The following is a 15,306-nucleotide window of genomic DNA, read 5'->3' as shown; positions in this document are numbered from 1 at the left end:
GTTCTGCCGTTGTCGGAGACTCTGTCCTCCGTGTCGGTGTCAGAGACTGCCCTGGAACCGGCGGCTTGTTCGAGCTTGGACCATCCCGGACTGGCTGGCCCTGCAGCAGCCCCGGTGCCTGGCCTCCCCTTCCTGGAGCGGGGGGTGCCCACCAGCTGACTGTGGGGGCAGTGTGTCTGCCTGCGCTCAAGATCAGCATTCTCGGCGGGTTGGGGGGTGGTTTCTCGGGGATTGTCCCATGGAGGCTGCCATCTTGCGCCCTAGTGGCAGGGGGCAGGGGCATCCCGAGAGTTCTGCCTTTGGTCCCCAGCCCAGTGGGGATGGTGCCATGGGGCGGATGGAAGATACACCTGATGCGTTTGCATTGCAGGGGAAGAGGGCACAGATGGAGGAGACCATAGCTGATTTGCTGTGGGAAACAAACACCTCCAGACCCCAGATGGGATTTCTGGGGAAGGCTTCTATTTCCCTGCTGCTGGCATGCCTCAGTGGTTTTGGGGAAAGGAAGCATCTCACTACCCATGCTGCCATTGTACTGGCAGCAGAGTGCAGGCCTGTGGGAATGCAGAGCCTGTTTCGTGGGTTTGGGCCAGGGCCATCACTTGGCCTCCTGATGTTTCTGGGGGTTGTGGTTTCTCCTACCGGTCCTGGCCCCCCCTTTGTGGGCCAGTTTTGGGGTTCCTGGTCCATCATGGGCCAGGGCCCCCAGGGCTTTTCCTTCTCTGGCACTGCTCTGCTCGGCTGCTGCTCTTTTCCTTTTCTTAGCTTAGCAGCCTCTGCAACTTCTCTCCTTATTCTTTTTAGTATAGTTATAATGTATTATATATCATATATCAATAAATACAGCCTTCTGATCATCAACAAGATTCTCATCCACTTCTCTCACCCCTGAAGACCTCATCAGGGCGCTGTAATACAGGAGGTTGGCTGTATTGGCCTGCAGTATGCTTGGCATCCATGATAGTCTGCCTGCTACTCCTAAGGCTTTGTCTGGGGCTTTTTGTTAACCCCACCAGCTACATATTTGGAGCAACTCTCCCGGCCATTCTTTTACCGAACCCTCATTAGCAAAACCAGGTATCCTGAGCCCTAACTTTGCCACTGATTGGGATCTCATCCCTGAGAATTTTTACTTCTTTCATCACATTGCCTCTGCCCCTGCTAGCTCTTGAGTAGCAGATGTGGGAGAGGAATCCAGCTGCCCATGCTCTTTATCATCCTTCCTGTCAGAGCAGCTGTCCCTTTCACTGTTCCTCCAGGCTATTCAGAACCAAGTGAAATTTGGGAACATTTACACACACCTGTTCACAAAAAGGTGTATGAGAAGGTTGCAAAAGACTTCCAAGGGCAACAGAGCCATGTGGGTAGGTGGCAGCTTCCTGAGAAAATCCTGAACAGGGATCTGGAGACTTCCCACTCTGCCAGAATGTTCTGAATGACTCTATGAGCCAACCCACCCCAGTCTGAATACCTACAGCCTCTTCCAAACATGACTGTCAAGACATGTTTGGAAAACTACTTCAGGTAGTATTTCAAGTATCAGACAGCACTGGGCTGAGGCTATGCAAGCAGACTCAGCCTTTGAAGTGCTGCCCAGGTAATAGTGCCTCCACTACTAACCTCCCCAGTAAAACAAAATACAACCCAGCATGCATAACCAAGAACAGCCACTCACTTGTGAGAGAGAACTGAATCTCAAGATACTCATTCTTTCACAGCCCATATGGGCACTGCAGGTATGAGGATCTTTATTTCACAGTTAGCAATGGCTAAAGGTATGAGTTACACATTGTAGCATCCATATGAAGCAAATCATAGTAGCAACATGGTACTCACTTTGCATTTAATGACAAGATGAAAGACTGCACAAGGTACTCACTTTGCATTTAATGACAAGATGAAAGACTGCACCAGGGCAACTCCAAAGGCTGGTAGTGAAAACAAGATACTAAACCTGGAAAAGACCAATTGGCCCAACTAGGGCTTAGGGAAAAAATTAATTATCACATTGATGCTGGATGAGGGGGGGAGAGAATTCAAACAGCAGCAAGTAAGAGCATCCCCAAAGGGGAATCAGTAACATAGGGATGGGCAGAACAGGCAGGGGAAGGGTTAGTTATAAGCACAGCTGGACCAGATAAGACAAACATATTTCATTACAGGGAGCCACATGCCCTACCTTTTAAGAGGTGTGTTAAGTTAGTCTGTTTTCCCCTCTTTCCAGCCACCTCACAGTCAAGGAGTTAGTTACAACACAATGCACAGATCTAGTTAGTGAGGGTGGTCCAGAGCACCTATCCCTTTTAACAGACCTGTGTAACTTATCAGGGGTTTGGGAAGTGCCAGCCACACAATGCACAAGAGGGACCGATGGAAGCTCCTGGCAATCACACAGCACTACTTGGTGCCCTGCTTATGCAGCAATCCCAGACAAGGCTATTAAAGCTGTGTCTCTGGATACACTGACCCTGCCCAGTGCAGGGCATACGGCAGTGAACCCCAGCACTCCTCAGGCTGACCTGGACTCAGCTGGCATGAGAGAACAGAGAGAGACACTCGAAGTACTGTAAAGGCTTAGACCATTCCACAGAGAATTAATATGGCCTGTAATTCCAGTAACTGGAGAAAACGGAGATCTGGAAAGCAAGAACAAAAGCAAGTAAGTTCCTATACCCCTTGGACCACAAAAAAAGGAGCACATAATGTGTGAGGGAGGGCTTGGCTTCACGGCATTACACACTTCAGCATCGCACTACTGAAAAGCAGGTTTGCTGCTGCTGTCACTCAGGGAGCACAAAGTTACTTGCTCAAGGTGACAGTTGCAGAGCTGGAACTGAGCACTGATCTACTGAAATCTAGGTTGCCTGTTTTGTCTCATCCACCTCATGACTGAGAACACAGAAGTGTCTGCTTGCTCCTTTCCATCTAGTCACCAGGTCAGCAGACATCTGCTACACCACTATACTTATCCTATGGCTGCTTGCTAGGTAGCACCAGCCAGCTCCCTGGCTCCAGAACACTCACTCATCCCTTATTTTCAGCAAGCTGAACAGAACAACATCACATCAGATCTGAGGTCCTCTCAAAACCCAGAGTTAAAAACAAAGGCCCTTTTACAAGGCCATTACCTTATCCTTCAGCTGCTGGCAAAGCTGCAGTGAAACTGTGAAGAAGACAAGGGCATCATTTAACCATGGGACAACACATTCCACTTTATGGACATGGCTGACTTCATATCGCTGGCTGCCAAACTCACTGGAGAGGGAGGAAAAGAGCACAGCTTCACACACAACAGCACAGAACACAACTGTCCTACATTCCCATCGGAGAGATTATGATGATCAGCACCTGGCAAAGTTACAGAATGCAAACACTCAAGTCCACCTCTGACCAGATTTACAGTTAAGCTAAAGGGTGAAGTTAGGAACTTCCCTTCATTCCAGACAAGGACAGAGGCAGGGAATGCAGATAGCAATGCCAATAACCAAACACTCATTTTTGTTGTAAACTCTCATCTCTAGATAAACTAGTGGTACTGTCTAGATGGGCTGAATCCTGGAAATTCACATATTCTGGCCTTTAGGACCAAGTCATTCCAAAGACACAAAAGAGCATTCACAGTTACAGCACGTGACTCAATCGAGGTTTTCCACTTCAGAGATGCTATAAGAGAAACTGCATGTAGGTGTTCGGATTTCACCCTCAAGACATACCAACACCTGTTATCCAGGTACACTACCCTTGTAGTGACTGTACTTACAACATGGCCCCAGGATTGTGCAAAACAGACCCTCCAGCAGGCTTGAAGTTCTAGAGAAGGAAAAGGTGATTAGGATTTTGATGTAGTAAACTAACCACTTAGAAGAAAGACAATTAATGCTCACACTTTCAGTAGCCTGACATCAAGAAACACCCATGCTCTATTAGCCTGGACCCTCCAACAATATGAAATCCCTTTAGTTAGAACCCTTCCTGCTCCTTCATGAAAGGAGTTCATTCCTTCATTGGCTGAGTTCAATGTAGCTACAAATGTTATCACTACAGAAATAAGATTAGAAGATCCAGAAGAGAAACAAAATCTAGATTTTTAGGAAAATCTTCCTTATGGAAGGACTGCATTTCATAAAGCTTAAGAGTTTAAGGCTGTTTTTACAGGACATCAAGTTGACCCATGCAACAGGTGAAGCAGAAAACTATCTATCGAAATTCCATGAGGAAATCCAAGGTGCTACTCAGATGTAAACTGGATTAATATAACTATGCCACAAAATTATCAAACTGTATTTGAAGTATTTGCTAAAAAATGCCTTACTCCAGAGCACTGGTATGTTCTTCTGGACTAAGCAGCCATGCCCCAAAGTAGATTTAGAACCAGTGTTCTGTGTGCAGCAGACCTAAACACACTTAGTACCAGCTGAACTTATTTCTGCATTATCTTATGAATATAACATTGCACCAGGTAGCAGTGTGATCTCCTCCTCACAGTGGAACGTCAGGAGAGGAAACTAAACAAAGCTCATGAGATAGCAGGCATCACCTTGGTTGTGCTGGGCTGCATCACATGGAGCTGGTAGACAGTGAGGCACAGCTTGTTCAGATTAATATAGAAATTCACAAGGATGTCTGGAGGCAGCACAGGAGTGAACATTTTCTGGCAAGAAAATTAGTTTGTCAGTGAAAAGATCATAATTCTAATGCTGGGAAATCATTCCCTTTTCCCAAGCCACACTACAATTACCCCGTGTCAAAAGAAAAACATTAGGAGAGAAACAAAGACTGAGCAGCTGCAGAAAATGACTGTTGCTCTCACTGCTCTTGATCAAATGATATATGCATGAGTGACAAGAGAGGATGGAGCAGCGTTCACAAGGGCAAATCATCCCTGGACAAGACTCTCGGGCAGAGAACAGAACTTATTCTCAAGAGAACCAGAGTCCTCATGCCCAAGTCATCTGCATTCCCACAGGAAGATAAAGAACAGTCAAAACCAATCAGGATTTGCACTTGCTTCAGTTCTGCCTCAGGAGACACTTCAGAAACCCACTTCCACCAAGATGCAGCCCAGTATCCAAACTGCTGCAATGCTGCCAGACCTGTATAGAGATCTAGACCATCACATACTTACTGTGAGACCACTGGAGGCAATTTCTGGTAGTGTCAGAGTGGCAGGAGTGGTCAGTCGATTTCGGGCTCTGGAGAGCTGCAACATCACAGCATCCATAAGCTACAAGGTAATGTACAGAACCACTGCTGAGTGTGATTCCTGGACAGCTCTGGGCAGAGTGCTGCAGAACCCTACAGCCTTCTGCAAGTCTTAAAACAACAACTGCCACTACCCCCCATCCTTCCAGGAATTCGGGAACTTATTGGGAAGGGCTGGCTCCCACATAAATGCAGTTTAACTTTCACCACCATCAGAGACTTATGAGACAGGTCAGGAGTGTTCAATACCAGCGAATGCTGAGGGAACAGCTATTCATGACAAGAATACCAAGCCAACATGAGATCAATTACTGATGCTACAAAGGCATCAACAAACTCATCATCAGCTCTTCAGAAGAACACGCATTAAGGTAAAAACAAGCTGTATTCTCGGTGTCCCCACTCCCACATCACAGGTCCAACTGCTGCATGGGCTCCCTCTGCTCATAACCAGCTATGAGTGAGGCAGTAAATAAAAAGAACCAGCTCATTGTGAGGCCAATCCTGCCAGAAACCACAGTTCAAAGGCTCTTCAGGCAGACTTCCTCTTCCAGAAAAAAAGGGGAAGCAACATGTCTGTTACAGACCTCATGACTGCTAAGATGAAGGCATTTTGTATAATGACTAATATCTCCCCTCACTTCCACTTGAGTTTTCTCATGTTTGATGATGTGATGAATTCTAATAAGCAAGCCAAAATTCTGTTGCCTTCAGAGAGCATTTTCAAGCAGAAGGTTGGGCTTCACTGCCATGCAGCAGCTGCTCTGTATTAGACCCCAGAAAATACTACTGGCAAGAGAGAAGTCACTTTGAGATTTTCAGTAAATCACAAGTACTGTCATCTTCTGTTTACTGATGGCTGCCTCACTGCTGCTCTTGCCTGCAGCACTGATCAACAGAGAGTAAGTTATGTAACAACATCATCCACAGAAGATCAAGGAATATCCTCCTACATTATCACTGGTGTGTAACGGTGCACTGACTGCTCAGATTACTGTTCACCAGGATGTACAGCCCTGTTACTAATGCTAAACTAGTACAGATGCATATAAAATATGAGGTCACGTGGACACTTCTTGACATGGGTATGCATGGGTACAACTATTAAGTCTGTTTCCACTAAGAGACTCAGACAGTAATCTGCATTAACTGTGTTTAAAACAACAAATGGAGGGAAGAAAAATGCATGTTCCTACCCAAGCATCAGGAGCTTTCTCCTCACCTTGAGCACCTCCAAGCCTGTTTTGAACTGGTAGTTCGCATCTCTGTTCATAAGCAGATAAATGGCTTGGTTCACATGGTTTCTAGCGTCCTGGATCTGCAAAGGTACAAATACAGTCCTATGAAAGAAACACCCTGTAAGAACATGTACTCAGAAGTAAAGGTTTCCCCAGTTATCTCACTGACCTTAAGAATGGTGTCTTCTCAAATGTAATGCCATGTCTAAATGTCAGATACTGTCTAACACAAACCTACCACTGGTTCCCAGAAGCATTACTGGGTTCTCCACTCATGGACTGGAGATACAGAACAGTCTGACAGCTACAACCTGGATTGTCAGTACAAATATTGCTCCTGTCCTGAAGTGACATCAGGCATTCTCATCCTGGGAGTGCTCTGACTATGACTGCTTGGTAGGAATTCTCACTGGTAATGGCATACAGCAGTCAGTTCCAGCACCATGAACAATGATTTCATCCTATCAGAGCTAAAACAAATGACATCAATGAACAACAAGCACTGATTTCTAATACAGTGTCTCTGTCAATATCAGTATCAAAGAGTACTTTAAAGTGAAATTGTTGGGATTGAGAGTCATCTCCAGCATCAAGAAGCTGTGCCATTGTGTGGGACTGGACCAGACTCAGGACACAGCTGGCTCAAGTTCCTCTCAAGCAAGAGGAACACAGTCACAAAAGCAAGGTTGACAGGTGTATCCTTGCTTTCATGAGAGCAAGGACAAACCAGAGGAAGACAATGGCCCTGGGAGAAGCTGACTGCGTTCAATTTTAGGCAGCAGCATGAAAATGGAAAAACAAACCCAAGGAGTAAATTAGAGGGTGCAAATGGAACAGCTAAGCAGAGAAGCTTGTACAAGAAGTGTCTGCTGGGAGACAGGCTACACAGCTTGGGGTATTTGTAGTTTGATATATTTACAATGCCCTCCAGCAGTCACAGCTCCCAGCTCTACATCCTTGTAGAAGCCTCCCTGGCATAGACCTGACTCTGGTTCCTTCTAATGCAGAGCTCAGAGAATACAGAACAGCCCTGCTCTAAGAAAGCTCTTGCACTGGAGGCCACAGAGAGAAGAGTGAGAATGGTAAGTCCACTGTCAGACTGCAGAGAGACTGCAGCTACTTGGACATCTCCAAATATCAGTATCTCCAGCCTTGAAATCTCCTAGAGGCTTCTGAGCAAGCTAAACTGCTCCTGGCAGCACTACCCAACCAAACAATGCCAACCCTGCTGTTATGATGCTCCATTCATATTCCCCCTTGACTCTGCTTTCTTTTCTAATCAACTTCCTCAAAATTTATGTGCCTGCACTTGTGCTCCTCAAAAATGTGCCTGCACTACAACTTCTTACCCATGACTTCACTTTGTACAGAGAAATAAAACTCCAACTATCACCACTCAGTAAGGGAAGACACTCCTTTGAGATGCTAATTTTTAATTCAGACAGGCCAAAGATCACCATATAACCACTTTAAATGCTTCTGCACTCAGTCCTTTAGGCACTCACACTCATATCTGGACAACGTTAGAACACAAAATGCAAGTAAATAAAGGAAGTTGTCTTCCATAAAAGCTGATAGAAGTCTTCCAACCAGGCCGCAGAACAAAACAGCCACAAAAGAGGAGGCACTGCTGAGTGTTGTCACAAAAACTTTCTTGCTTTGTTGCAAGGCATAAACAACCACAGTCAAGTCTGGTATTAACATCCCAAGTACGCAATTTTCTAGATTTCTACAAATTTGATAGATAGAGCTTTCACTGCTAAAGCAGATGTTGGGAACTGCACTCAATGCCAAATGCACTCATCGCGTAGAAAAACCTGAGCTATGGCACGAGGAAATACCTTGAATCCATCTTCCTCCAACCTACTCAGCTGTGACAAATTGAGGCAAACCATGTCTTCAGATACTAGGTCAGGTCCTGAAATCAGGTATGTCCCAGAAAATGATGGGAAAGAGATTCTGGTTCTGGACAGCTGCATTATTTTAACTCCTTACCTGAGGGAACTCAGACATGCTGCTGAACACAATAATTTGTTCTCAGTGTAAACAAATGCATCTGTAAGAGAATGAGAACATGCTACTCCAAGCCCCTGAAGCTGCTCTTTGCCCTTCTAGCTTGTGGTAACATGGGACAGTCCTGCACAGGCACCTCAGGCACTCCTTTACAGGATCATGACTGCTATGCAGACAGCCTTCAGATCAACTGGTGTGTAGGGAATGAGCCCACCCAGGCACCCCAACTCAATTTAACTGATTTAATTACACCTGCTTTCTCCTTTAGCTTTTACCACTGTAGCTCATGTGGAATGGACATAACAATCTCAAAAGACTAAAGTTACTGCTCAGAGAGCACTGAGGCTGTGGATGGGTGGGCAACTAGAGCCAACAGGTACCTGCTGCAATTTCCACTGCTTGTCTTCCCGGAATGCAAAATGCAGGAGCTGATTGTTTCTGGGCATTTTCAGATTAACATCCTTGAAAAAAGAAACAAACACATGAGAGCAAGAAATGCCTGTATGCAAAAGATGAGGGCTGGCAGTCACATTCCTTTCTTCCAGACCATCCTAGCAAACTGCCTTCTGCAATCCTGGCACAGCCAGAACCTCAGTGCTTCCACAGGATGATATTAATACAAAGAATAGGTTGAAATGCACTGAGTGAATCAGGATCCTAGCAGGACACATGACCTCAGCCCAGAAGGTCCCCAGGCCAACTTGTTATTACACAACAAAGGTGGTGAAGGCAAGGAATCCCAGTGGAAGTTGACTACAGCACTCAGCACCACGTGGTGGTGGTAGAAGGGGATATCAATTAGGGAGAACTGACAAAGAGCACTGATCACTGGTAACACAAAACCAGGGTGACCTCCCTCCCTGAGGTGATCAAAGGCTGATAAGGGTGACACCCACCCACTGCCATACAAAGCAAGAAGCATTGCAAGTACTCACAGCTTGACACAGTGCATCTCCCTGCAGCGTCATCACACCTTTCACCTGGTCTGTGCTGGAATGAGAGGAAACAGCTAGGCAACACGTCACAAGAGGCACCTATCAATTGCCAGCCTAAAACCTCCCCTCCTCGTCCTATGTAGCCAGCACAGCTCTTCCTGCCCAGGGTCTGTACACTGCTCCTGCCCAGTAGCTGAACAACCACACACACACTTTCAAGTCCCCAGTTCTTGGCCTGTGGTGAACGCCAGTCATATTCTTTATGGGCCACCTCACCCTAACTGCTCTGCCTAAAACATTACCTTCATGTCTGATCCCATTCTTATTCCATTTATCACCTGTCAACAAATTGGCTGCTGTTACAAACAGCTCCAGCAGGCACAAGCACAAGACAATAAATTAATTACTGACATTGAAGAGTTAGATGATTCCTATAGGAGTTCAAAGCTACAACCCACACCCCATTCCAAGAGAAAAGACCTCAAATAAGTAAAACCCCACAACCTTCAAAAAATAAAAACCCCACACCCTAAACTCTTTAAAAGGTCCTGCAAGATGACGCACATGTATAACAGTCTGAGGAGAAGACTGAAGCATCTAGTTGGGCCCTACCTTACATTTTACTATATAAGAGACTCTTTTGATCAACACTACAAGATCCACCTTACAACAACAAATGAAAACTAAGTTAACTAAGATCTGAAGAAGACAATGTTCAAACTTAGTACAGAATTACTGCATGATTCCTTGCAATGATGTGACAGTCCTAATGACTAAGGTTAACTGCTTTGTGAAAAGCCTGTGAACTCCACCAATACTGAGACCACTGAGGATCAAAAAATGGATATCAATTTCAGAAGAACTGCACACCAATAGCACCTTCTGCACAAGCCTCAGTTTGCTTTGTGTGAAGGAGATTTACTATTGCTATTTTACGGAGATTAGGAGAAAGGTTAAGATTTCTCCACAGTCAGGGTCAGAAACTGAGCCAAGAGCAGAATTCAGGTCTTGTAACTGCAACTCCCTGTGTCATAATCACAAAAATGCCCTTTGGCAAACTGCCCACAGCACTGAGGCAACACACAGGCATGTGGTCAGGAATCAGTGACTACATTATAGGTGTCAGCACAAAATGGCACAAGGCTGGCTCAGTCAGCTCTGGAGCACAGCTACAGACTGTTACCTTCACCTGCCATGAAGTTTGTTTTCCTTAAGGCAAAATCTCCTATTAAAGAAAACCCAGGCCTTCTGCAAAGCCCTACATCAGAGATCCTCCAGGAGCTGCACCATTTGCTGCAGAGGGAAGTGACCTGCTGACCATCACCACTTACCCTGATGTGCTTAGTACAAAGTTCTCTTGCTTGACAGCTCCTCCTGAGCCAGTGGTGGGTAAGGCAAAGCGGTGGGAAGCCTCCTGCCCAAGAGAGGACACAGTGAATGCTGGAGCATCTGCCTGGGTCCAGCACACCATGAGCCAGGAACAAAGATAATGTGGACACCATCAAGTGGCTAAATATGTAGCAGTCAACTCTGCCAGCCTCCTGAAGCTCACCAAGCAGAGCACTTGGATTTCCTCGTACTGCAGGACTAATGAAGCCCAGAAGGAGGCTCAGCGCACACAACCCATGGCAAAAGGCATTTTCAAATCCCACACCCTGGATCTGGGCAGTGCCAGCAGGATCCCCAAGTTGCCCACAGAAGGAGCAGCACCTGACAGCTCAGCTCTGCATACCCTCAGGCACCATAGTGCTGCCCCTTATCACAGCTGGTCTTTACACATGAAGGAGGTGTAGAGAGAACACCAGCCCTCCCCAGCCCTTCATCTGCTTATACTGGCTGGTGACTGCCCTTTACACACTTCACCCTCAAAACTATAATAAATTCTTCAAAACAGGTACTATATATAAAGGTACTGCAGTCTATTGTCACCTGCCATTGACTCCAGTCCTGGGGTTTTGAGTCAGCACTATGGCACTCGCACCTGCTCTGGCACTTGCCCCTCACCTCCACAGTTTTGGCCCTGCTCTTCCATCACTCCATAACCTCTAAAAGCCTGAGAGTGTTAAGGGGCTGGGCCTCTTGAACACTGATCCAGCAGACACACTGTTATGTGTGCACTCACAGTGCACTCACCATGCACAGCGGTCCCTTTGGCCAGTTCCCCACTGGCTGCTTGGAAAGAGTCAGCCCCACAGCACATGCTCAGGCTGGAGAAAGGTGAGAAAAGGGCTGCCCATCTGCTACAGCTGAACACATCAGGCCTCTGAAAGGGGCAGGTACCAGCAGAGGAGTGGGCAGGTTGAGGAAAGGATGATTTTGAACAAGGAGAGCGCATGCCAGTAATTACTGCACAAGTAGCAGATGTCACCTAAAGGCCACGTTGCTTGCTTCCACCAGCACACATCAGAGTTACAGCAGATTCAGATTCTCTATTCCAGAAAATATTTGTATCTCAGTCAAATGCCTGGCAGATAGTCTGGCTGGCTCCATGTATCTTTTCAAAGCAGCTCTCAGCAGAGGATAAAGAACAGAGAAATCTTGGGGGTATCAGATTTACTGTGAGTCCTCAAGAGCAGAGGGCAAGCAAGCACCAGGGAAAGAACTGAACATGCATGAATGACCTTTCTGTGCAGCCTCTACCAAGAACTTATTCCTGCATCAGAAACCTATCACCATTCCTTAGACAGAAGGTCAAACAAAACTCAGACAAAATTAACCTCACCTTCAAAATATCCTGCAGCTGTCTCAAAACAGCATGGACCTCTTCTTGTAAAAGCCATTTAAATTCTTCTTCCTATGTAATAGAAAAATAGAAGTGGAATCATTAGACACCAAACACTGCAAGCAAATCTCTCAGACATATGCCAAAATTATTTAAGTTTTAAGTGTACTGTTCTGCGCTGTTTAAATAAAGGAGAACAAAAGTTTTCTTCCTGATTTGTTGAAAAACCTCAGTCTCCACATCTCCACTTCTCCATCCCAGTCCAATGAAGTGTCCTCATTTTTGCCCTTTGTTTAAAAAGCAATTTGGTACACAAATCACTGTACCAAAAAACCTAGAATTGAATGCAACTTTCAGAGCAAAGTAAAAATACTACTGTGTCAAAAACTGCGGCATCTTTTTATGCTTTTGAGATGGACTCACCTGGCTGCCAGACACTACCCAGCCTCCCTCACTGCCCCTTCCTCAGAAGGAAATAAGATAATAGGCCAAGGTAAAGCTAGAGAGATCCATTACCAACTCCTGGTACAGACAAAACTGAATCAATTTGCAGACAAATTTGTTGCTAGTTAAGTGGTAAGAAACAAAGATATAAACTAAAATGAGCATCCCCACCCACATCCCCAGCATTTCCCAAGCAATAACAGTCTAAAACCAAAACAGTTAAAATGAAAAGGAGCGGGGGGGGGGGGGGGGGGGGGGAGGAGGGGAACACAGGCTGTGGACTCCCAATCATTGGGGCAAATTCAGTAATGAACAAGTTCAGATCTGATGACTCACTGCCTTGAGCCTCCATTGGCTGCTGCCACAGAGAAGCCTGTATAAAGCAGACCCTCAAAGCACATCTAGTGTTCCTGTTAAACCATGAGTCCCCATGCAGGTCATCAAAGAAGTGGGGAACAGAAGCAAGCATGGGATAAAGAAAAGATTGCCACTTGTCATCCTGTAAGAAAAGAGAAATTTTCCATGGGGAGAGTTCTGAGCAGCTTGTCCACAGAAAAACAGGCAAGCTATGGTCAACTCAGATTTTTAAGCTTGCAGTTTCTCTGCTAGATGGTTCCAGTTCACCATGAGGAACACAACCCCCCACTGAGGTGTCATCACGTTATGCAAGTTATCCCAACAACCAGTGGGACAAAATCAGGTTTGTTTCAGCAAACATTTATCCAAGGCAGGCACACACAACAAAGCCAGGCAGCATTCTCTGTTATCCTTCAAAGCAGTTTGAGTGCAGGACCATCGACTTTGATGCTTTAATCCTCTTTTGGGTTTCTGGGAATTATACTGATCATAGAATATTCTTAACTGGAAGGCAGCCACAAGGATCATGAAGTCCGTGTGTGGGCTCTACACAGGACAGCCCAAGAATTCCACCACGTGCCTGAAAGTGTTGTCAAAACTCTCCCTGAAATCCGTCAGTCAGGGTGCTATGACCACTGCCCTGGGGAGCCTCTTCCAGTGTCTGACCACCCTCTGGATGAAGAAACTTTTCCAAATATCCAGCCTAAACCTCCCCTGACAGAGCTCCATGCTGTTCCCTCAGATCCTGTCACTAATCACCAGAGAGAAGATGGATGTGCAACTCTCACTCTGTAATGTTTGGCGTCCTCCAGGTTCCCAAAGGAACAATGATCCCATGGGTGCAGCAGATACGTTTAGCACCTCCAACACCCACCACTATTATGCAGGTGTTTCTACTCAAAATGCCCATTGGTATGTTTCTTCCCTTTAGTCACAGCAAGAAATTGCCTTTCCCCTGCCCATTGGCTTTTGGAGTAAGCCAAGTTGGTGCACATCTGTGTGCTGCACAGCTGTGTTTTTGGGGAATGCTGGTCATACGCTTCTAAACCATATGACATTAGAAAAACCCGTTTTCCCATGTAGATTTCCATCCAGACCGACGTATCTCTAAACCCGATCTCCATACCGAAGATGTCATTGCTCCTCGGAGATCCTGTTCCGGGGAGGCCGCAGTGACGCCTGCTCTGCGCCGCCCCCGCGGCTACCAGTTCACTAGGGCGGTTCGGGCACCCACCATGCGAGGGCGCTTCAGCGGGACACCAAGGTCAAAGGGCACATTCACGGTGTGCCGGGAGCAGGGCGACCCCGGCCCTGCCACCCCACCCAACCCCACCCGGCCCGTCGGAGGAGCAGCGTCGGTGGCAGAGAAGCATGGGCGCCGCTGCTGGGCGAGGCGGGGGGAGGCCGCGGCCTCCAAGCCACACGGCGACGGCGCTCGGGCACCGGCCCGAAAGCCTGACCCGACAGCATGCCGGAACTTCGGCAGCGCCTCCAGTTAAGGCAGCTGCACGAGGGCTGGGCCCGAGCAGCCCCTGCACAGGGCTCGGCCCGGACCCAGGCGCAGGTGACGGCCTTGCCGCCATCCCGCGGCTCCCCGCCCGAGCCCGGCCAGACAGAACGAATCTACGGCGGCCTAGCAGCGCTGTCATGCGCAGGGAGAAGCCCCTGTCGCTCGCCCCGGCCCCGCCGAGCGCCCGCCCGACTCACCAGCACCGCCCGCTCCCCCTGCGTCGCCATCGCCGCCGCCATCCCGACACCGCCAGCCCCGCCCCCAGCACCGCACGCGCACGGCCCAGCAACGCTTGATTGGGCAGCGCCGCTCTCCACCGCCCGCGAGGGCGGGGCCCCGCGCGTGACGACAGCAGGGCGGGACTTCGCCCGCACACGCCCCGAGCGCGTCCCCGCTGCCTGATAGGTCAGAGCGGCCCGTCCTCAGCCCAGAGCACATAGGCGACGATCAAAACGAACCGCGTGTAAGAATACTCCAGAAGTGATGAAACTTCCACTCATTTAAAATAAATACATTTATCCTGGCAGTGAGGTCTTTGTATAGAAGTCGGTGAGTTTCCTTTCACAACGGTTGTACTGCGAGCGAGACGAGAGGTGAGGGCATAGCATCTTCACCACACCAGCCCCTGGGGAGGGGTAGGAAGAGCCCCGGTTCCTGCTGTAAGCACAGCTCTCGACTTCCTAGCTGTTGCTTTTATTGACAGTGCTCAAAAAGAGAGCTTCCTCGGGCACCTGTAACTCACTGCACCTGAAACCCACTATTATCTACACTTCATTTCATCCTCACACCTCAGGGCAGGAACAGCTACTGCTGTCCAAGTGTCTGATTATCCACGAGCAGTATTCAGAGCTTGTAAACATTTCAGTTAAGGATCATATCTTAGAA

General features: G+C 47.5%; 1 protein-coding gene across 2 annotated transcripts; it reads right to left on the bottom strand.

Moving 5' to 3' along the window:
- Nucleotides 1-1,703: 1,703 nt before the first annotated feature.
- On the bottom strand, nucleotides 1,704-14,747 carry ROGDI (rogdi atypical leucine zipper). Of its 2 annotated transcripts, none has more exons than XM_059484704.1 (11): nucleotides 14,619-14,747; nucleotides 12,111-12,182; nucleotides 10,720-10,802; nucleotides 9,389-9,443; nucleotides 8,834-8,914; nucleotides 6,425-6,520; nucleotides 5,126-5,224; nucleotides 4,538-4,651; nucleotides 3,761-3,810; nucleotides 3,129-3,255; nucleotides 1,704-2,636 (listed from the first exon to the last, which is right to left on the bottom strand). In XM_059484704.1, the coding sequence occupies exons 1-11, from the start codon at nucleotides 14,658-14,660 to the stop codon at nucleotides 2,595-2,597; spliced, it is 861 nt and encodes a 286-aa protein (XP_059340687.1). In that variant the 5' UTR covers nucleotides 14,661-14,747; the 3' UTR covers nucleotides 1,704-2,594. The 2 variants fall into 2 exon arrangements, with proteins under 2 accessions (XP_059340687.1, XP_059340688.1); XM_059484705.1 differs by having other exon boundaries at nucleotides 5,126-5,200.
- Nucleotides 14,748-15,306: the final 559 nt, after the last annotated feature.

Source organism: Ammospiza nelsoni, chromosome 17, assembly GCF_027579445.1.
Source record: "Ammospiza nelsoni isolate bAmmNel1 chromosome 17, bAmmNel1.pri, whole genome shotgun sequence".
In the NCBI taxonomy this organism is placed as follows: domain Eukaryota; kingdom Metazoa; phylum Chordata; class Aves; order Passeriformes; family Passerellidae; genus Ammospiza; species Ammospiza nelsoni.
The sequence above is the reverse complement of the archived record's forward strand: the minus strand, read 5'-3'. Positions and strand labels throughout refer to the sequence as shown.

Bases quoted from the DNA above. Each gene is read 5' to 3' on its own strand.
- ROGDI (XM_059484704.1), bottom strand. From the start codon at position 14,660: ATGGCGGCGGCGATGGCGACGCAGGGGGAGCGGGCGGTGCTG. The intron at 10,803-12,110 runs GTGAGGTTAATT...TCTCTTGGGCAG, and splicing joins AGCTGCAGGATATTTTGAAG to GAGGCTTCCCACCGCTTTGC. The intron at 8,915-9,388 runs GTGAGTACTTGC...TCTTTTTTCAAG, and splicing joins GAGATGCACTGTGTCAAGCT to GATGTTAATCTGAAAATGCC.